Source organism: Ammospiza caudacuta, chromosome 9 (genome assembly GCF_027887145.1).
Source record: "Ammospiza caudacuta isolate bAmmCau1 chromosome 9, bAmmCau1.pri, whole genome shotgun sequence".
Taxonomy (NCBI): Eukaryota; Metazoa; Chordata; class Aves; order Passeriformes; family Passerellidae; genus Ammospiza; species Ammospiza caudacuta.
The window spans coordinates 34,295,024-34,316,380 of NC_080601.1; the positions used below are offsets into that span (position 1 = coordinate 34,295,024).

At 43.1% G+C, this 21,357-nt stretch overlaps 1 protein-coding gene across 10 annotated transcripts in view; it reads right to left on the reverse strand.

The window, feature by feature from the left end:
• The window catches only part of FGFR2 (fibroblast growth factor receptor 2), an 80,972-nt gene that overhangs the window by 19,557 nt on the left and 40,058 nt on the right, over positions 1-21,357 (reverse strand). For 4 of the 10 annotated variants that reach the window (XM_058810819.1, XM_058810817.1, XM_058810815.1 and 1 more), the window contains 3 exons: positions 9,977-10,167; positions 9,003-9,150; positions 4,831-5,034 (listed from right to left, as the gene is read on the reverse strand). In XM_058810819.1, the coding sequence (XP_058666802.1) occupies positions 4,831-5,034; positions 9,003-9,150; positions 9,977-10,167 (543 nt within the window). Of the gene's footprint in view, positions 1-4,830; positions 5,035-7,290; positions 7,436-9,002; positions 9,151-9,976; positions 10,168-21,357 lie in introns of all 10 variants that reach the window. The other 6 variants (XM_058810820.1, XM_058810818.1, XM_058810813.1 and 3 more) reach the window with 3 other exon arrangements.

Consider the following 21,357-nt stretch of genomic DNA (forward strand, 5'->3'; position numbering starts at 1 on the left):
GCTTTAATCTACATTTAAGTGACAGCTTTCTATATTTTTCTTTTTTTGTATTTTTCTTTTTTCCAGCCTGCCACGTGCAGCTCTGCTCTCCAACCCCTCACCATGCAGGTTCACCTGTCACAGGTGAATTAAACATTGTGGGGGCCCACTCAGTGTGCTGACACCCTGTTTTAGGTGATGACACTGCTCTAGGGAGGTGTTTCATTCCTTAATTAAAGAAAGAAAGGTGAAAGTCAGCTTGAGTTGGGCAGAGCACTGGAAGAACCATTGTGGTAGATGTTAACCTCAACAGGAAGGCAGAGCTCCACCAGAAAATACTCCTTGTGTGCTCCCTTTGTGCTTTTAGCAGGCCAGGAGTGAGAACAGCACCAGCCTCAGACAGACCTTCAGCTCCAAATCTGCACTGGAGAGGGAGAAAAGCCCAATGCACTCAAACCTCACCAACAATGCCTGATTATATCCCAATTTTCACTACATCCTCCTCCCCTGACCAACACACTGTGCCTTAATCAGCTCTCAGTTAACGCTCTACAAGCATTTCTAAGCAGCAGAGCATTTAAAACAAACAAATCTTTGCTGGAATCTCTAAATGCCATGTGGCAAAATCAGCTGCAGAGCAGTGTGTAATTGTCTGTAATTGATTATGAAGGGTGTTTTCCTGCACTGATAATTCATACCATGTCCTGGAGCCTAGATCTGTCAGTTCTGGCACTCATGCTGGGACATTTTAGCAGGCATGCAGTGATTTCCTATAACTGTCAGCCTTTTTGAAGGCTCTGCAGTAAAAGTTTATTTGAAATCATATGCATATTTGTGTATTATAATTAGTAAATAATGCTGTTAGCTGCTGGTAGGAGCAGCACATCTGAGTGACCAGATGCAGGAAAATACAAGGTTAAATGCACTACACAAAATTGGGTAATCCTAATGTTAAGTACTGACATTTAAAACACATGCACCACCCCTCCATGAAAAGCACTCATTTGGAAACACTTATACACAAAATAATATCCAGTAAGTACCACTAGAAGAACCAGTAGTTTCCATAAAAAAATCCAAGCATAAAGAAAAAAATAAGGTAAATATTTAAGGTAATTTCAATTCAACAATATCTTACTGACAGTTGTGTATTAATCTTTGCACTTCATAGTCTATTCCTCTAAAAAATTATGATTTTATTGCTCAATATTACATGACATACTACATTACTTTCCTTTTTCCTGATCACTTTTTTTTTTACATTTCTGCTGCCATCATCATTTGGAATTATTGAAGTACACCATTTTGAACTATTCTGCTGGGTGAGCTCAAGCCTCGCTTTAAATCGATCAGTCTTTGTTCACCACAAATACACCCATTATATCTTTATGAAGGATTAGACTCCACAACAACAATAGGCATAAATTAATAGAGTGTATTTTAAATAAAAAGCATAAGAAAGATCACTGCTTCCTGTTTAAGACACGTGCATGTTGAGGGGGTCCAAATTTGACAGATTGGCTGTGACAGCCCTAACAAAAACCTTTAGTGATGACAAACATTTGTACTTGACTTTGAGCAAGTCACAAGAGATGGAATTGTCTTTTTGTCTGCTTCAATTACACTTTATCTGTTAAAACAAAGGTTCTACAAAGTAGATGTACATCCTATTGAAGGCTAATCTGTATTCTTTTGGTTCAGTGGCCCTGTCACTTAAAGCCTGTCCTGCAAATCAGCTTGTGAGGCTCAATCCCAAAAATCCTTCATCCCCTTCCTCTCAAGCTGGTACCTCCATGCAGGTAATACTTAACTGCTTTGAGGAAAAGAGGAGCTGCCTGCTGGATTTACCTGGAAAAACCTGAAAATTGAGTACCAGATCCTGGTGAGGATGAGGATTGCAGGGGATGGGAGCTGATAATTCCTGACTTCATGCGAATAGAACTGAATTTTGGCAGGGAAAAAACGCCTGCATGTGGGGAATGATAAAATCCTGTGGTAGCTCAGGCTAAACAGAGCAGGAGGAGCCAAACCAAACCATATGTTACTCAGCAAGACTCTTCTCCTGCTCAGACAAGATGGCATCAGAGCCGCGCAAACGTCTCTCTGTGAACCAGGATTATTTTCCAGCCCAGATCCTCAGGGACCCTGACCCAGCAGCAGAAGAGCTTTGAAAACAATATCAAGAATTTCCCAATCTGTGGCCTCATTTCTCTGGAATTCCAACAAATCCCTGGATCCCAGCCCTGCATCCAGCCCCATTCTCAAGCCTACCTGTCACGAGCATCTCACTCCTTCTCATCCTCTCACCTCATCCCTCACACACAGCACAAAGGGAAACCTTCTCTGATCCACAGATAAATAAAGGTTTAGTGGCAAAACCCCACCAAGTTTAAATACAGTCCTCTGAAATACAAATAAACTGGAACAAAGTGAGCTTGGTGGCACAATAAAACAGGGTTGAATGATCCAGAAACACACACCCTTTAAATAAAACATCTGGATTATTTTTCAATTCTTCGCTTGTGACAACAGCCCTGAAACCCAAAACCAGATTTAAAAGATGCAGGAACTGAAGAGCTGCTGCAGCCTCAGCACCAAGGAGAAATTAAGGAATATTCACAAGCAAATCTTCAGGGACCGCTTGTCTGATCCTGCCTTTGCAAACTGACCAGTGAAATCATCAAACCAGAAATACAGATTGCACACAATGCTTACAGTAGTTACATTTTCCTCCATGCAGACACAAAAGCACAGAGACCTTCAATGAGCAACTGCTGCTAACAAAACAGTACCAGGAACAATTGGGAGCAGTGGGATTTTTGCTTAGGGGTTGAAACAGCATTTGCACTTTCAAATATAAATATTTTTTTTTAAAGTATTCCCAGTTTTAAAAGCAAAATGCTATTTCGGCTAAAAAAAAATGTAAAAACACTGGAATAAATTGATAAACCCCAACGTGACAAACATGCTGTAAGACAGTTTCTTTCCCCTGTGAAAACAATAGCTTTGGAGAAGGTCCACATTGCATCATTTAAGGATAAATAGCTAAACTGAGGGCAGTAGTTGGCACTGCTGTCACATGAAATGAAATAACACTCTGCTCCCCGAGGAACCATTTCCAGCTGACACAACTGAGCTCACACCAAACCCTAGGTATTTTTTATACCATCAACTTGTCTCTGAGTCATTAGGCTTTTATATTCAGGCAGAAATCTAATAAATGTCTCCTATCTAAGCAGTTGATGTGTATCTCCCTCTCTCTCTGGCTAAGCACACATCATCTGAAAGGGCTCCTTTGTCCAGAAATCTACACAGATCTTTCTAGCCAAGAGATGTGTGAATATTGAGCTGAGGGCTTCTCATCACTCTTTCTGACACATTCAGAGTGAAAAGTCCCTCTTTGTCCGAGTGATACTCAAGCAAATGAGTAAAATCATAAAATTAAAAAAAAAAAAAAGGAAAAAACCCAACCCAAAGTGGCAAAGAAAGTCAGAAAAAAAGAAAAAAAAAAGAATTAACACTTTTTGCTCATAAGACAAACCAAATATCTTTCAGACTGGGAAACATTCAGGTGCCTCACCTCAGGATTCTGTAAAATGCTGAATTCAGAGGATGGTAGCTAAAGCCTTCCACTCCCTGGTATTTTTAACCACGGAAATTCAGACACAATGAAACAAGGGTCCAGAAAAATGTAATGCTGTTCAGAATCTCCCACTCTGTGGGCCCATGCACCTCATTTCAAACACTTACCCACACTGAAGAACCCTTTTTAAGGTACATGTATTACTCTGACAGTGACAATATTCTGGACAGACTGCAAAAACAAGTCTGCAAAGATCCTGCACCACTTCCTCCTGGTGCAGATGGACACAAAGTGAGCCCTCACACCCCAATGCCCTGGCCAGAGCCTGGATCCAGCCCTCTCAGAGTTATTTTGGCTGCTGAGGTGAACCCCAGCCTCAAATTCCAACATCCCCCATCGTGCAGGGCTGAAACCTGGGGGTGCAGAGCTCTGGCCTCAAGGCCTATTGCAAGAAAATCAAAATCTATTAAACTCCAGCTCCTAAAAACTCCTAAAAACCACAAATCCTTCAGGAGAGGACAGTGTGTGGGAATGGAGGCTGTTTTGGCAGGTGGTGGCCTGTGATAAAGCCAAAGTCCTGTTACTTGTTCAACTGGTGTGTTGCTCGTGGCATCAGCCTCTCCAGAATTGTTCATTGCCAGCCACAAACAATTGTAAAATGTATTACATGTGATGCTGTTGTGTGCATTTTAAATCTGGCACTTGCTTTTGTTTCTTGCTCAAAAGCATCATTATCTTAATCAAGCTGTCCAAGATCTGATATAGTATCTCCCCTATTTTTACTTTATTACAGTCTTTTTCTATTTTGGGGTGTTTTCTGGATGCCTAGCTATAAAAGTCCCTCCCTCCAGTCTTCAAAAGTCTTCCTGAGAAATACCTCTCTGTATCTGGTACCTAGTTACCACAATAATAATCACCTTAGAAACATCATAAATATACAATTAAATAGGATTCTGTTCCAAAGCCCATTAAAGCAGTAACATTTTTTCCATTGACAAGCTGTGGGATCAGGCCCACAAATACTTGAAATACATTTTTTTTTCCTCATCTCCAGACTGCTAATACAGAACATATTTCAGTTTTTACATTTCTCCTACCCTGATTTCCTTGAGACACCCATTGTTATGCTAAGACCTCTTCTCCATCCCACCCGCAATCCGCTATAATTTGTTAACTCCCTTCTTCTCTTCCCTTTCCTCAGCAGGAGGGATGTGCTGGCTTAGTTGTTGGGGTAAAAAATAAGTTTTTTGTAACTCTTTATCTACTTTCTGTTACCTGTCTGCGCAGGGGGATTCTCTTTGTGAGCTTGTGGACGGCGGGCTGGCTGCTGAAGTCTGGCTTCTTGGTGGTGTTCTTCATGCGGCACATGATCACTGTCAGCACCATGCAGGCTATCAGGAACACCCCTATGCAGTAAATTGCTATTTCCAGGTAGTCTGGAGAGGTTGGGTATTCCTTTTCTTTCTCAGGAGCTGGATGGGAAGGTTTTGGGAGGGAACAATCAGGCCACAGGGTTAGAGAACAGGGCAGTGTTTGGCACAGCGCTTGGAGCAAAGTAATGGTAAAATAGAAAATATAACAAATTCTTGTGTGGTATTCAGAGCACTGGATGTTTAGGCCATCTTGTAATCTGAGAGTAATTTTCTACTCCAGATTATTGCTTTGATTTTTATCTGAGAGTAATTCTTTTTTCCAGATTACAGCTTTGATTTTTCAGTTTGCACTGAGTGTGAGCTTGTGCATCTATGTATGCATAGACAAACATACACATGTGTCTGCCTAGGTAGGTACGTAGGTATACATTGAAATATTGCCTTAATCATATCCTTATCATATGAGTAATATCCTTAATCATATGAATAATGATTAAGGATAATTTTAGAGAGAAGCAAAAACTGTTCAAATTAGGCTCAGGTTCATTTTGTTACTCGAGTCAAAATGTGTAAGTACAGCAATTCGTGTGAACCACACAAAAGCACATCCAAAGATAAAACTGTGAATTAGCTAGCCTGAATGAAAAGTGTCTAAATTTTAAAATAAATATATGGGCTTGAGCCTGCTTGAGTCTGCCTGTTTATTCAAAATTTGTAGTACGATCTCAAAATACAGAGGGAAGGGAGGATGAATCAGTCCCCCATCATCTATAAACTCAGCTTAGGGGTTTCAAAAGGGTTTCAAGGAGCTGGCTGTCCAGCTGCTCAGCCAGCTGTGCTTTATGCTGGGTGCCCAACTCCCCTGAGGTCCTTTGAGGAGCCCAGGGCTGGATTAAAAAGCATAATTGAAGTGAAAAACTAATTGGCAGTGACACGTTAATTAACGAGCCCTCTTGTGCGAGGACTGCGCTCTTTCAAGTAACCTCATCAGTGGTTACTGGCCTATGAGATTAGATTTGGGAGGGAGTGGTTCTCCAGAGCTGTTACTCTGATTGAAACCATTTTGAAGCTATCTTCAAGACAGTTATATGTGCAAACAGTGTCCCTAATCCCTTATCTGGGATTCAACCCCCGGATAAACAGCATTCCACAGCCATCAGTGGTCACTCCGCAAGCAATGCACGTTTCATGCTGAAATGTTCTTGTGCCTTTCCAGGCTTAGAAAAATACTTTGTTGAAGAAAATTGGTTTAAAAAAAATGCTGTTTAAGCACTTGCAAAATGCAAACACTGCCAGCAGAAGCAAGCTCTACACAAGCACTGCTTTGCCTGCTTGGTGACACCTCACAGGCTTGGGGTTCAGTTCAGAGTGAGATGGAATAAAGCTGCCTTGTTCAATATATTTCAATAAAAGGTAAGAAATTATCTGCAGACAGTGGGAATGTTTAACTCCCACACTGTGAGGCTCAGCAACACACACATGCAGGTTTTGTACCTCTTCCTTAGGATTAACAATTAATAAATGTTAAGCACAAGATGACCCAGCAAACCTCAGGTGGTTCATGTTTTTTTCCAAAGGAACTCCTGAGGCAGCTGCCAACAGTTATAAATGAGAAAATTTGACTAATGTCAAAACCAACTACAGTTACATCTTCTAACAGCTGATAATAATTTTCGGCAATAAAGCACATTGATGTTTGTTTCTTCTAAGGACAGAAACATCATCAACCCCAGAACAGCAAGACATGCTTTGCAGTAAAAGCAAATGACTACTTGTTTCCTTAGAGCATGCAATGTTTAAAGATGCACGGAGCCGATTCCCAAGATATGGAAGGCACTGCTTCTGTACATGATCCTCTGGCATTGAAACTGGAATTTCCATGAGAGATTTGCATGATAGGTAAAAGTGAATTGAAGTACACTGAACAGCTCAGGCATTTTAATGAGCCAGTACATAACTATGGCCAAATTAGTTCCAAACTTTGTAACAAACTGAATTTCATCCTCTTGACAAAGTTTACAATGATTTACAGGCTGATTATCAGTTGTCTCATTGAAGTGCTAAGGAAATGCAGCTCCTTAGCATTTCTGATGATGTAAAAACATTTCAATTAAGTGCAATAGCCACACACCCCACACCATTTTTTGTTGTTGTTGCTGTTTGATTTTTGGAGTTGCAAACTTGTGACAGAACAACTCACTGGCTTGAGACAACTGTGCTTAAAAAAAACCAAAATCATTGTAAAAGTCTTTTTTTTTTTTTTTTAAGACAGAAGCCGTGCTAATTCTGCAGCAATCAACAAAGGGGAGGGGGGAAAAAAAAGAGGAAAAACCACAGAAAGAGAGCAGTGTATACCTGGCAGAACTGTCAACCATGCAGTGTGAAAGGATATCCCAATAGAATTACCCGCCAAGCATGTATACTCCCCAGCATCCTCAAAAGTTACATTCCGAATATAGAGAACCTCAATCTCTTTGTCCGTGGTGTTAACACCGGCAGCCTAAAAAAAAACAAGAGGGAAGCAAGAGAAAAAGCTAGACACTGAGAGAATTTTTGTGGATAGGGAGGTGGAGCCACGGGGCTTTGCACTTGGTAAAGGCAGAGGTGCAGAGATGCAAAGCTCCTTCCCCATCCACAATCCCTCATCCAAAAGGCGTTTACCAACAGGTCCCAGCTCACCTCAGAAAGTAATCAACACCCTTCACCAGACCTAAACTCACCACCTAAACATGCATGCAATCAAAAGACATGGAAAAATTCACCCACAAATCTTTTTTTTTTCTCCTTCTTCTTTTATGACAAGAGAAAGTTGAAAGAAAAACAAAGAGAAAACAAAGTAGGACAGAATGTGGGATCCTTCACGTGTAGAGACCTGTTTCAGAGGAAAGAATTTACCATAAAAGCATTCTCTAAAATGATAAAAAAGGGGTGAATTCTGGTCCAAAAGACAACTTAGTAGCTGTCTTAGATTGTATGATCCTTGCATCACCCACTGCACTGCAGTTTTGAGTAGTAACTACTACTGTACATTGTGAAGAGTTGCCAAATCTCATTTAAATCTCATATCTGGAAACATTTGATGGTTTGCCTAGAAGCACAGTGGAAAGTATCCCAATCCTTGCTCAAAAATCAGAGATCTTGTTCAGTTGTGGCTCTCACAGACAGGACAGAAAATACTTCAAAGGTTTGAGAAGTATTTTCTCAGGAGATGAAAATAAAACATATTTTTCTACATCTTAAAGATTGAGAGGAGAAAAAACTCTGCACATTTTGTGGTTTTTACTGGTCATCTTCCAGACTTGTTGCTTGACATTGTACACCAATCCAAGTAGCAGCGATTATCCAAACTCATACAAATGGAGTAAATCTTAGGTCTGGAACTTCCCAGCTGCCCCAAGATGGGCACGTCAGGACATCAACATCAAGATCTCAGTGATGGAGGATTAGAGAAATTAATGTTTGATACTTTTGATCTCTGTTCTGTTCAAAAATGTTACTTTGAAATACACAATCAAGGAATAAATACCTTTTTATTGGACAATTTGGAGGTAAAATTAGTTGTGGGCTGCAGTCACACAGTTAGCTGTCTTTATTGTTACTCACCCAGTTAGTAATGGTTGAGTAAGACCTGAAAAACCCTCCCACCTGCACAGTCACAGTGACTAAACTGACCTGACTTGTGCTCCAGGGGGTTTTTATGTGAACAGGTCACACACATACACACCTATGTGTATATATAAACACACACTGCTAGGCTGTAATTACATTATTCAAGGAGTACCCTCTGTGTGAACTGCAGAGTATGCAGAATTAGCAACAGAACTGTCCAACACACACACAGACACAAAGACACCAAAGAGAGAATAAAGATCAACAAACAGAAACCAAAGCAGTGCTTCTGGTACAGAGAATATTGTGGGAATTTTTCCATGGCTGCTGGTGCAACACCAGCTGCATCACCAAAGGAGGATTACACATATACCACCAAGGCCAGAGAGTATCCTACAAGCTGCCTGCAGTCTCCCAAAGCACCATTCTTTCCAGCTTGCTTTAAAAAACGTTGTTACCTTGTACACTTGGCAGAACAGAGAGCCAGGCAGACTGGTTGGCCTCCCCTATATAATTGGAGACCTTACAAATATATTCTCCAGCATCCGCCTCTGTCACATTGTACAGTGTCAGCACTTCAGCATTGGAACTATTTATCCCCGAGTGCTAGAACAGACCAATAACACAGGAGAACAAGGTCACTGCTGCCCAGAATGGACACCAATCTGTCTATGGTCCCACCACCAACACGTCACCAGAATATCAGCCTCTAAACATTGAAGGGTTTGGGAGTTTTGTTATTGTTGTGGGGTTTTTTTTTTCCTTTTGGTTGTTGTTGTTTGGTTTTCGTACATCCGCAGCTTCACACGAAGAGTTCGAGAACAGCAGCATGGGGGGAAAAGGAATCCACCTGGGCAGGTATTGCATGGGACAAGCAGGTACAGAGCCTGTCAGAGTTTTGGCAATGCCACCCAGCTTGGAAAGCTTCATTTTCCCTGGTCAGGCTTGCTCCATACTGGCAGGAATGACAGTACCAATACACTGCTCCAAACCAGACATCTCTGCAGGCTCAGCATCCACACAGCCCAGTCCTCCAGCAAGCTTTTGGCTGCAGCTGCCATGTTTCTTTGAAATCAAGAGGCTGAAGAAACATGAAAGAAATGGAGTAGATTGTCCCAGGTATGTTTTGGATGCTTTCTACCCATACAAAAATGTCAATGATGTTCTTTAGAAGAATTTTCATTTTTTTTTCTGAGCAATTCATGCCTGAAACATTCAGATACAAAGGACTTTTCATGGAAGTAAAAAGGAGCAAAACAGTGTCTATAAGCTGCACAGTTAGCATTCAGACAAGCAAATGTTTATCTAACTCATCATTTCACTTCTAACATAAACATCTCCACTTTCAAAAGAAGCTCGGAACTCAAAATCCTTGGATTTACACCGCGCTCTAAAGAAGGCACCACCGCTGCCGGCACCTGCGAAGCCTCACCTTTAAAACCTGGAGATAAGGGAGCCCATCTGGCCCGTATTTACTGCCGTTCTTCTCCACGTGCTTTATCCACTGGATGTGGGGCTGGGCATCGCTGTAGACCTTGCAGACAAACTCCACATCCCCGCCGACCACGGCGGAGGCGTTGGCGGGGAGCCCCGCCTGCAGGATGGGCCGGTGCGGGGAGCGCTCTGCTCCAGCAGGCAACGGAGGAGAAACAGAGAGAAATAAAGATGCATAAATAAGCAAGGCTGCCAAGAAAACTGTAAGTGAACCCCAGCCAAAAAAGCCCTGTAAGCCTGTTGGCTGACTCCTCCGAAATAACACCGCGGCCAAAGCGTGTAACAAAACCTGCAGTTCAAAGGAGATGGCTTGAGCGCTACACTTGTAATTTAAAGAATAGCCATTTGTGTGGAGGGGGGGAAAACGACCCTGCTTAAACACTCTGCTCGTTTTCCATGGTTTAACTCAGCCCCAATTAGGTAAAATATCTCCTTTTGGGTTTTTTTTAAGCTACCGTAATTAAGTTACCTCTGAGTTCTAAAATGTCTTGACTCAGCTAGACCTCCACACATTAAGAAGAAATATTGTTGATTAATTTTGATACATTAATTGATTATTGATTAAGAAGAAATATTATTGATTAATCTTGGATAATTCTTGGTTTAAAACATGTTAAAATAAACCAAAAGGAATTTCTCAAAAGTAACAGAAGCCTCAGCATGCAGGATGCACAAATGAGGCAGCTCAGCTTCCTAAAATGCTCTAAATCAGCGCCACCACCACCACTGCTCTCTGCTTCACCCAGACACAGCAGCAGAAACACTGCTTCATTCTTGTTCTCATGAAAACACAGGCAAATACAGAGTTCTCTGGAAAACTGAAGTAAAAATGTATTTAATGTGAGCCAATTCAGCTTCTAATCTATGCCCATGCATAAGCATTTGGAACTGCCCAAGGAGGGCATCTAAAGTCATGTATGTGTGTAGATGTGACACCTGGGGATGTGGTTTAGTGGTGGCCTTGGCAGTGCTGGGTTAATGGCTGGACCCAATGATTTCAGAAGGCTTTTCCAACCTAAACAATTCTGTGAATCAGAAGTTAAATGCTCACTGGCCATCCCCAGCCTCAGCTCCCCATTCTCCCCTGCTCCAGGAATTCTTTCAAAGACAAGTAAAAAACAGCAGACCTAAATATTTATTTTTAGAGGCTATATACTGTAAAAGCTCTGACATTACAAGCCAAATCAGCTGAATTTCAAACCAAGCGTTCCTTCTTAAACATACTTGTCTCCAATAAATTGTTTCACAAGCAAACATTGTGAGTATAATAGCAAATAATGATGCCATTGAACAATGGGATCTTTTATACACTCCAATATATTTGGCATGCAGCAAACATCTACTGGGAATTTATTCACTGAGGCTATGCTGGCAGCACACTACAAAGCAGCAGTCTTATTTTACTTGTGGCAAAAGTGCATTTGCAATGCAGTTATTAAATTATTCCATGGCTATGTGTGTCATTTTCGAAGATCTAGGAACAGTTTCATATTTTTTAATTTGTAAATTGCTGTATAACATATAAATTATTATTTTATGGTTCTGGAGAGAACTTTTAGTTTCTCACCTTATACTAAATAAGTTTTAATTCCATCTCCCTCATTCCTTCATTTGGGTACAAAACCAAGCAAGCAAAAATCTCTCTTTAATAGAAACCTTACACCATCTTCCAAAACTTATTACAGCTGCCTTCAGTATAAAATGAAACCTTAGAGAATGTTATTTAAAATGTTTTTTAGAAGTCAGTAGGCCTCATGTTTCATTTCTCCACATCAGGGTTTGATTTCCTTTGTGACCTTATTCTCTGCCCTTTAACAAACCAGAGAACGAGGCCTGAAACATCTTGGAAAAGTTCCTACTATGCCAGCATCCACACACGAGATGTGTTTAGTTTATCCTGATAGCCATCAATGATTTAATCTTTTATTGATGACTGTCAAGCATTTCCTCTACCAAAAAAGAAGAGGCAAAGCAAAGGACTAAAAGCAGAGTTCTCACACTCTTGGCCCCCAATTGCATTTAAAAAAATTAAAGTGCGTGCATACAGAAGGGTATGTATGTATGGCCATTTGTGAGATTTCTTCTCTAAGGGTAAATGTGTTAAAATGAACTTTTGTTGCCCTCCCCCACATGGATCAGTGTTCACCAACTCCTCCACTTCAGCAGAGAGGAGCAGTCCTGTGGCCAACAGGCAAACAGCACAGGAGAACAAATCCATCACCATGCAAATCCAGCAGGGCTTCATGGCAAACCTGGGTCCAAAGAGCCCACAAAATACACTCAGGATTGGGGAAAACAGCTACAAAGAAACTTCCACTAATTACCAATGACCAAGTTTAATTTTGTACAGCACCTTCTCCTGGAAATATTCATTTCAGAATGTTACCCAAAACATCCTGAAGTTATCCCACCTCTCTGCAAACCCACACACATCTCAGGACTCTGCTCAGCACAAGTACTGTCAAAGCCATATTCATAAATCTCACATCACTATTCAGCATTTAAAATACAAGCTGCACATTTGTAAGCAGATATCATCACTCAAACAGCTAGCTGCACTAATATTAGATGGAAACAGTGTGTTCCTTTTTACTGAGTACCAGCAAAGGAGCCAAAGTTGCCTTTAAAAAAATCTTTAAGGCTGGTGAAAGTGATATTATCATTGCTGAATAATTATAATCAGGATCATCACTGAAACATTGTGACCATATACATCTCTAGTTATTTAAACAATATTTTCACACAAAACAAGCTGGCAATGAATCTCATAGCTCTGGAGCCTGATTTCACTATTCCTCTTGTTCATTAATATTGAAGAAACACTTTGAGAAATAAATATATGCTGCCTGAACACTGACATTTCAGTGTTACAGTGTCACTGATGACACAATTTGTTATAAAATCAAGTCAAAAACATATGCTGTAATTCAGAAAATCACCCCCAATGTGTTTCATGCTGGTTCCCACTATAAAATATAGACACCAGCTTGCAGTTTACATACAAAATCAACATCATCCCCATCTGAGGAATTAGTTATCTACAAAACACAGAGTCAAAATGATGGCTCACGTGTGATATATCAGATTCAAGGCCACAAGCACCTAAATTTTACACCACCATAAAAGTGCCCAGGGCTTGAGCATTTCTGCTCACTTATCTGTAGGCAAACAGAGTCGCTATCTGAAGGGATGACTGACAAAAAGACCTCGCCCAAAAGGCTTAGAGGAAGCTGTCATTTAGCCTGTTAATGTTAAAACTTCAAAATACCTCCCTCCAAGAGATAAAACTACAAAGAATCCAGGAAAGCTGGAAAATTCCAAGTTCCAAAAACAAAAGCCAGCACAATGGAAGGAGCTCCCCAGGAAGTTCCAAGCACTGCAGGACTTCTAGAGATGGTGGGAGCCTGTCCTGCTACTGGAAATGACTGTTGGAGCTCACACACTTCACAAGGAACCCTGAGAACTGAATCTTTAAGGAATTTAAGCCCTGAACAGAGGATGTCTAAAAAAGGGACTCATCTCTTCCCCATCTTGGCTTTATTTGCATCTATTTTTTTGCTGAGCAGGGTGAAGGAGAGAGAAGAGAGGAGAAGAGAGGAGAAGAGAGGAGAAGAGAGGAGAAGAGAGGAGAAGAGAGGAGAAGAGAGGAGAAGAGAGGAGAAGAGAGGAGAAGAGAGGAGAAGAGAGGAGAAGAGAGGAGAAGAGAGGAGAAGAGAGGAGAAGAGAGGAGAAGAGAGGAGAAGAGAGGAGAAGAGAGGAGAAGAGAGGAGAAGAGAGGAGAAGAGAGGAGAAGAGAGGAGAAGAGAGGAGAAGAGAGGAGAAGAGAGGAGAAGAGAGGAGAAGAGAGGAGAAGAGAGGAGAAGAGAGGAGAAGAGAGGAGAAGAGAGGAGAAGAGAGGAGAAGAGAGGAGAAGAGAGGAGAAGAGAGGAGAAGAGAGGAGAAGAGAGGAGAAGAGAGGAGAAGAGAGGAGAAGGCAGGAGAAGGCAGGAGAAGGCAGGAGAAGGCAGGAGAAGGCAGGAGAAGGCAGGAGAAGGCAGGAGAAGGCAGGAGAAGGCAGGAGAAGGCAGGAGAAGGCAGGAGAAGGCAGGAGAAGGCAGGAGAAGGCAGGAGAAGGCAGGAGAAGGCAGGAGAAGGCAGGAGAAGGCAGGAGAAGGCAGGAGAAGAGATGCAACCGTAGGAAGTGAAGATGCTGGGGTGTGGAGGTGGGTGACAGGGCCCAAACCCACACTCTCAGAGCCAAGGGAGGCCAGCAGACACGAGCCCATCCACCCCTGCACCCTGGAGCAGGATGGAGCAGCCATGGCAAGGGAGGCTGCTCGCCAAGCACGCAGCACAGGGGAGATGCAGGGCAGGAATTGCTGCTGCCAGAGGCCACTGGGGAGGGATTGTGGCTGAGAGAGTGGCACTGCTGCCACCAGAGAGCCTTGGCAGGCACGGCAGACAATAACCCCGGAAGGGGGGAGCTCCAGGCCTGGGCCAGGCCAAGTCTCCTTAGCAACCTGGCTGTGCCAGGGGCTGAGAAGAGTTCTGGCAATTGTCTCTCCAAGGCTCCTTGTCACCCCAGCACAGACAGTTCAGGACCTTTCAGGGGAGCTAAAAGCCAGAGCCAAGGCCCATTGAAGTCAGGGGGAAAACTCACAGGGAACTCAATGGGCTTTGCATAAGGCATCTGATTCATTGGAAACAAGAAAATGAAAACTACTCTTACTTTCTGCTTTTCAATGTGCTTGTTTCCTCTCCTTGCAAATGTGTGATTCAAGTGTGGGCTAGAAAAATAAAAGCTTAATAGCAAATGCAAGACCAAGCATGAGTTCTGGGGACAATGGAGAGATCCTCAATTAAGGGGGGAAGGGAGGGAGAAAAAGATTACCTAATTTTTAGCTAGACATTTATCAGAGCCTCCAATCACAGTTTTGAAATGTTACTGACTTCTAAGGACTCATCTTGATGGCTGCCACTGAGCAGCTACAGAGGGATCCCTCAAATGATGCCTCTGGATCAACAGGCCCTGGTAGAGGTTCTGTGCATTCAGCCATCACTGAATGAGAAATGAAGTAGTTCCGGCTGTCACTGCAAACACAGAGCTGCCATTCCCTCTTCCTGCCCTGGTCAGCACAGCACCCTCAGCTCTAGTTGCTTATTTTGCCTGACTCCAAGCTTGGGAATTATTCACAGCAGCCTGGACCCCGTTTGGAGAAAACACTATCCACTCCCAGGCACCTTCCCTCAGAAGCTGCAACATCTGCTGCTTTGGAAGATGCCAATTATGCTGTAAATCATGGGTCTGAAAAGCATCCTCCAGCATTTCAGGCCAGACTGTAATCACAGTCTCTTGCATTGGCTTGGGCTTCACAGTGTAAACTTGCAAGATTGAGTTGCAAGCCTTAAAAAAATTAACCACAGCCTTTTCTTTGCAGGCTTGGACTGAAACATTCCTCCCTCTGTCTTTCATCTTCACCAAGGAGCAGCACTTTCCCACCATTTCCAATGAAGTGTCACCCATCTCTGGGGCATCTCTGGGACACCCAGAGCCCTCTCCAGCAGTGTCTCCCATCTCAGGGACACCCAGAGCTCTCTCCAGCAGTGTCACCCATCTCTGGGACTCTCCAGCAGTGCCACCCATCTCTGGGGCATCTCTGGGACACCCAGAGCCCTCTCCAGCAGTGTCTCCCATCTCAGGGACACCCAGAGCTCTCTCCAGCAGTGTCACCCATCTCTGGGACTCTCCAGCAGTGCCACCCATCTCTGGGGCATCTCTGGGATACCCAGAGCCCTCTCCAGCAGTGCCACCCATCTCTGGGCACTAGTGACCATTTCAGTCACATTCTGAGGGAACAATTCTCTCCATCTGTGCAAACCACTCTTTGTGCTCCTTTTCTGACATCCCTGTGGGGACTGTACATACAGGTACTGTTACTGCTGGCTCTGATGCTGGTTTTGGTGCTGTGGGTACCTGCTACAGGATTGAAGCATTTACTAAAGCCAAAAGGCCAGCCACAGGATATCAGTGCCTGATCAGCATCTATTTGGGGTAAATATCCACCATGAGAAGAAAGATAAGATTATTAAACCCTTACAGGTTAGTGATCAATGAGTTTCAGGTTTCTATCCTGTTCTAGCTAAATGCAAAGGAATGAGTTTGCAAGGGGAAACACAAGATCACCACCCTTCATGAAAGATCCCACCTACACTAACTGCAAATCCATTCACAAGCACTCAGAGGCTGGATTAATCATTGTTCTCTGAATCAGACAGCCTTTCTGAGGGGAGTTCCAGGAGCAACTCCAGAATGAGGAATTGCAACTTGGGTTTCTCCACAAATCCAGCATTATCTGAGTTCATACACTGGACCCCGTTTGGAACCACATTTGCACTCCACACCCTGAGGTGGAGACTTGTAGGATGCCAGCCCCCACAGGAATCTCCTCTCTCCTCCCTCAAGGCAGCTCTCTGCCCATGGGCCAAGCCAAGCCTCTGCTTCCTCTCCCCAGCACAAAGCCATTGCTTAGGGGGTCCTGTGCTCTCTGAAATCCTGGAAGCTGAACATTCCTAACTCCAGTTTGCTCCATGGGATGGAGGAGGAAGGCTGAGTGCTGGCTGCTCTTTCAGAAGATCAGGAAGAGCCAAGCAGGTGTGGCAGAACACCTCTGCTCATTAATGTCACACACCAGGCATCCATGGGCCAGGAGCTGAGCAGGCTCCACCAGCTGCACATCACTTTGGGCTCCTCTCTGCACAAATGAGGCACTGTGTGCTGTTTACAGCCAGTTCAGAAGTGCTGCTCAGCTGTCATGTTCCACTTAAACAGACACACAGACAAACCCCTCCAATCATCACCTCCTGGGTGATTCACACATGCCAAGGTAGAGCCCACAGCAAGTTAGGGATGATACTCTCCTCCTAAACGCTGCAAAATCACAAGATGCTTGAAGGCTGGAAGGATTAACATCACTGACATGAAACAGTAAGAGATAAAGTCCATCCCTGGCAAGAACACTTGATAAAGAACAGGAGCCTCTCAGGCAGACCTGCAGAACAGCTCATGGATCAGACAGCACTACCAGTACCGATGGTATCACACCTTACAAATTTTGGCATCTTCTAACCAGTAGGCATTAGCCAACAAATGGCTCATGCTGCTCCATGTTCCAGTACAGCAGGAGTCTCCATGTGCAGCATTTCCTACTGGCCCAACACTACCTGAAGAAATAATTTTGGTGGGCAAAGCTCAAAGGGGCATTGCTACAGCTGGAGGTCCAGTGAAGCTGGCACAGGAACCTGGGGCCAACCTCCATCACCATTACCTAAGCTCCCTTTGTCCTTTAATTTAGAAGCCCTTTACACAAATTTGAGGCACTTCTTGCTGCTGTTGTGTCTCTCACCCAGCTCTGCTCTGGTTTTTGGGCAGTACCAGCAGTCAGCAGGGAGTGAGACAGCAGGGAACCAGACTCCACATATCCCTGCTGTCACTGAAAACTTTCACAAGAAGTTAAACATTTGAACATTTTAAAAGAATTTTAATGCTAAAGATTAAAGTTCTGTCACATATTTCAAAGCAGAGCCCATAGCAAACCCTCTGTCACTCCACCCAACCTCCTTGAGACACTCAAGCCCTTCTACTCACCAAGGGCAGCCAAGTTAAAGGCAGTGCCTTTTAAAAATCTTTACAGAAGTTAAGCAGGTGTGTTCAAACTCTTTGTCCTTGGCTTCACCACCTTCACCTCTAATTTTAAGTAATGGCACTGCTTCCCAAGCAGGCAAAGCTCCCACTGATGTTACCCATCTGTCTCCTTGGATAGCTCTACAGCAGAGCTTCAGCTCTCTGTCCTAGCTGCATTTTAGCTAAAGAATCCATCTCTGCACACCTTTACACCTCTTCCTCACAGGGGAAGAGACAGCAAGCAAGACTGACCTATTTGGCTTGATACAAAGCCCACTGATGTCAATGAAAACAGTACCAAAAAAAAATATTAAAAATTAGAATCAGAACTAGTTAAAAGTTCCTTCTAGGTAAAGTTATTTCAAATCACACATATATCTGAGGGTTAATAGAGACAGGGACATCCAGCAAGCCTGAGGCTACGGCAGGAAACATGAATGCTCTTGTTTTAAAACATTAAATTATCAACAGGGTTTTAAGACCAGTTTGTCCTTAAAAGCAAGGCCCTATTGTCAGGCTGACAGCGTGGGCTTCATCAGGAGCAGAAAAAGTCATAGCAGCAAGAGTTGTACAACACTAATCTTGGAGCTCCCTTGCAGTGTCCCTCACACAGTGCATGCATAAGCAAATGCTTCATACATGTCTGAACAAAGGGTGGAGAGGCCTTATTTTAGTGTGAAAAAACTATGGCAAACAGAACAATGAGAGGCTACAATTTTCATTGATATTCTTTTCAGGGTACCCTAAAAGAAAAAGGCTACAAGAGAATATGAAAAACAGCTTGTGACTTCTCACAGACAAGTGGTAAAATTTTATTGTTCTGGCTGTTCCCAGAGACTGCATTAATTTTTACACCCAGAGATATCATCCTTTGTGCTGTGCACAGCTCCCAGCACTCAGCTGCTGTGTAATAACCAGAGACAATGCTGGGTCCAGCATCACTGGAATGGGCTCTCCAGCAGGCTCTGCCAAAGGTTTACTGCATGCCTGGCACACAGCATCCCTCCCACAGGGATGATGTCCTCTCCCAGCTGCAGTGGCTTCACCAGTGCACCCAGGGATGCCATAAAGCACACAGGGGGAGTTATTATTTCTGCTGGTATTGTGACCCAGCTACAGATTTCTCATCTGCCAAATTCCCTTGCCTGAAAACAGCTCTCTGCCTTTAAAGTAAAATGGAAAAGATTATGTAAAGCTTTTAAAAGCACTCCTGACATTTCTACACTTCTCTCCCCCCTTTTCTTACACAGCACACTCGCTCTATTGAGCAATGCAGGTGTGAAATTATTGGAAGCACTGTGGAATTCACCCTTCCCCAGCTCCCTGCCAGACACAGCCAACCAGCAGCTGACTGTGCAGGTCTCAGGGTAGGAAAGAAGCTCCAGCAGCCAGAATTTCAGTGCTGGACAGTCCTGGCTCAGCCTCATGATATATCTGTGTCAGCCCCCACTGAGCCCTTTGAGCTTCCCTTCCCTGGTGGTGAAGTCTGGAGACATCCCTCCATCAGCACCACATTCCCTTCTGCAACACACAATCCACTTCAGGTGCTGTAGCCTGCTCATGGGAAGACCCTGACTATACATATTTGTCATTTTATTTCCAGTACTTTGGGTAAATCCAAGTAAATTTCACAAGATGCAGCAACGTTCATAGGCCGGCTATGCTTGGACACAAACTTGGTGCTCCAGAACTGCAAAGTTAATTTATTAACTTTCCACAGCTCTTCTCCTGGTCCTGGCTGGGGTAGGTAGTTTTCTTCCTAGCACTGGTACAGTGCCCTGTCTGGATTAAAGATGAGAATAATGTTGAGAACACAGTGATGGTTTGGTGGTTGCTGAGCAGCGCTCACACTCTGTCAAGGACCTGTCAGCTCCTCCTGCCCTGCCAGGGGGGAAAACTGGGGGCAAAAGGAGCTGAGGAGGGGACACAGCCAGGACAGCTGACCCCAGCTAACCAAAGAGATATTCCAGACCAAATACTCAGTGCATAAATTGTGGGGAAAGCTGGCCAGGAGCCACTCAGGCACTGGCTGAGCACCGGTCAGTCAGTGGTGAGCAATTGTTTTTCATTTGCTTCACCTGACTTTCCCAAGTTTTATCTCTCTCTCTTTTCCTTATTTTCTTTTTCATTATTACCCTCATATTTAGACTATTAAACTGTTCTTATCTCAACCCATGAGTCCTCAATTCTGCCCTTCTCTCCCCCATCCCATGGTGAGGAGTAAGCAAGAGTCATGCGGGCGCTTGGTTGCCTGTTGGAGATAATCCACACCATTCCTGCAGCCCTATTTTCCTGCCTTTCAGCAAAAATGGACAAGTTCCTAGGAAGAAGAGACAGGAGCACCACCAACAGCCCCTGGCTGAGCAGCAGGTGCCAGAGCTGCTTTCTGAGAAAATGTCACTGAAAAGCAGTTGGGGCAGTAAAACCCATTCACTGGGATATTCACTCAAATATAGAGATAGGTATGCTCATAAATACCCTAGGTGCACAAATATCAAAGGAAAGCAACTGCGGGAATGAAATAATATTGCTTGGTAATGCACATAATCCAACTCAATAGCAGAAACAGTGCTGCAGGTATAAACACTAAGGGATGCATGGAGATTCACTTATAAATTCAGAATGCAAAACAATTGATGCTTTGATCACCTTATTTGTGATGGTGATTAAAAACCTCCTAAAAGGATATGCAATTTTAGACTTTTATAAGCATCTTGTAAAAATTATAAATTGCTTTATTCCAAGTAATATTCTGTCATGTTGGGTTCTTCCTTTTGCTAAAGTTCTGACAGCATCAGTGTTTCACTTTCATGAAAAGTCAACAATTTCAACATATTCATGCTACCTTTCAAAGAGCAATCTGAAAAAAGTAAACTCAGTATCTTAAATTTACAGAGCAGCTCAATATTCAAATGTGTTTACCAAGCTCTGATTTTTAACGTGCTTTTTTATGTTTAAATGGAACAACAGCTGTGGAAGCTGCACCACAGGAACGGTAGCAATCCAAAAATGACATAATGGCTTAAAACCCTCAAAAACTGTAAATCACAGCCACCTCTGGATGTCAGGTCACACAGAGTGGTCTGCAGAGCAGAGAGGGGAGAGGAGACCAACACTAACATTCGAAGTGCAACCTTTTTCTTCATTAGACACAGAATTTTACAGTTTACTGCTTTATTTGTGCTTTTCTACTGCCAGATTCCTCTCACCTTTCTCACCTTGGTAACAGCCCTTAACTTTGTTTTTCTCTTGGATTGTAAACCTTGTGTTTGTCTTCAATATGTCATCACCCAGCCTGTATCACAGTTCATTTCACAATTTTTCTATACTTATAATAATTTGTTTAGCTTGGGGTTTTTTCTGTATTTTTAATACATAGCTTTATCAATTTACTGCCAATTACACTTCCATTTTTTCACTAATAAAGCTGTGAGAAAAGCCTGGCTCAGGTCAGAAAGCCCCTCCTGTTAGGCACAGATATGGCTTTTGACACGTGCCAAGTGCACACTAACAAGGCAACGGTCCTCTGTTTGCATCTTCAGACAACTCCTGCAAATTCCTACTTGCACTTCCACAAGTAGGATACAACACAAATTAGAAGGCATGATTAAAAATTATAATAACAGAGCTGAAACAATATCCTGTTCATCACTCATCAA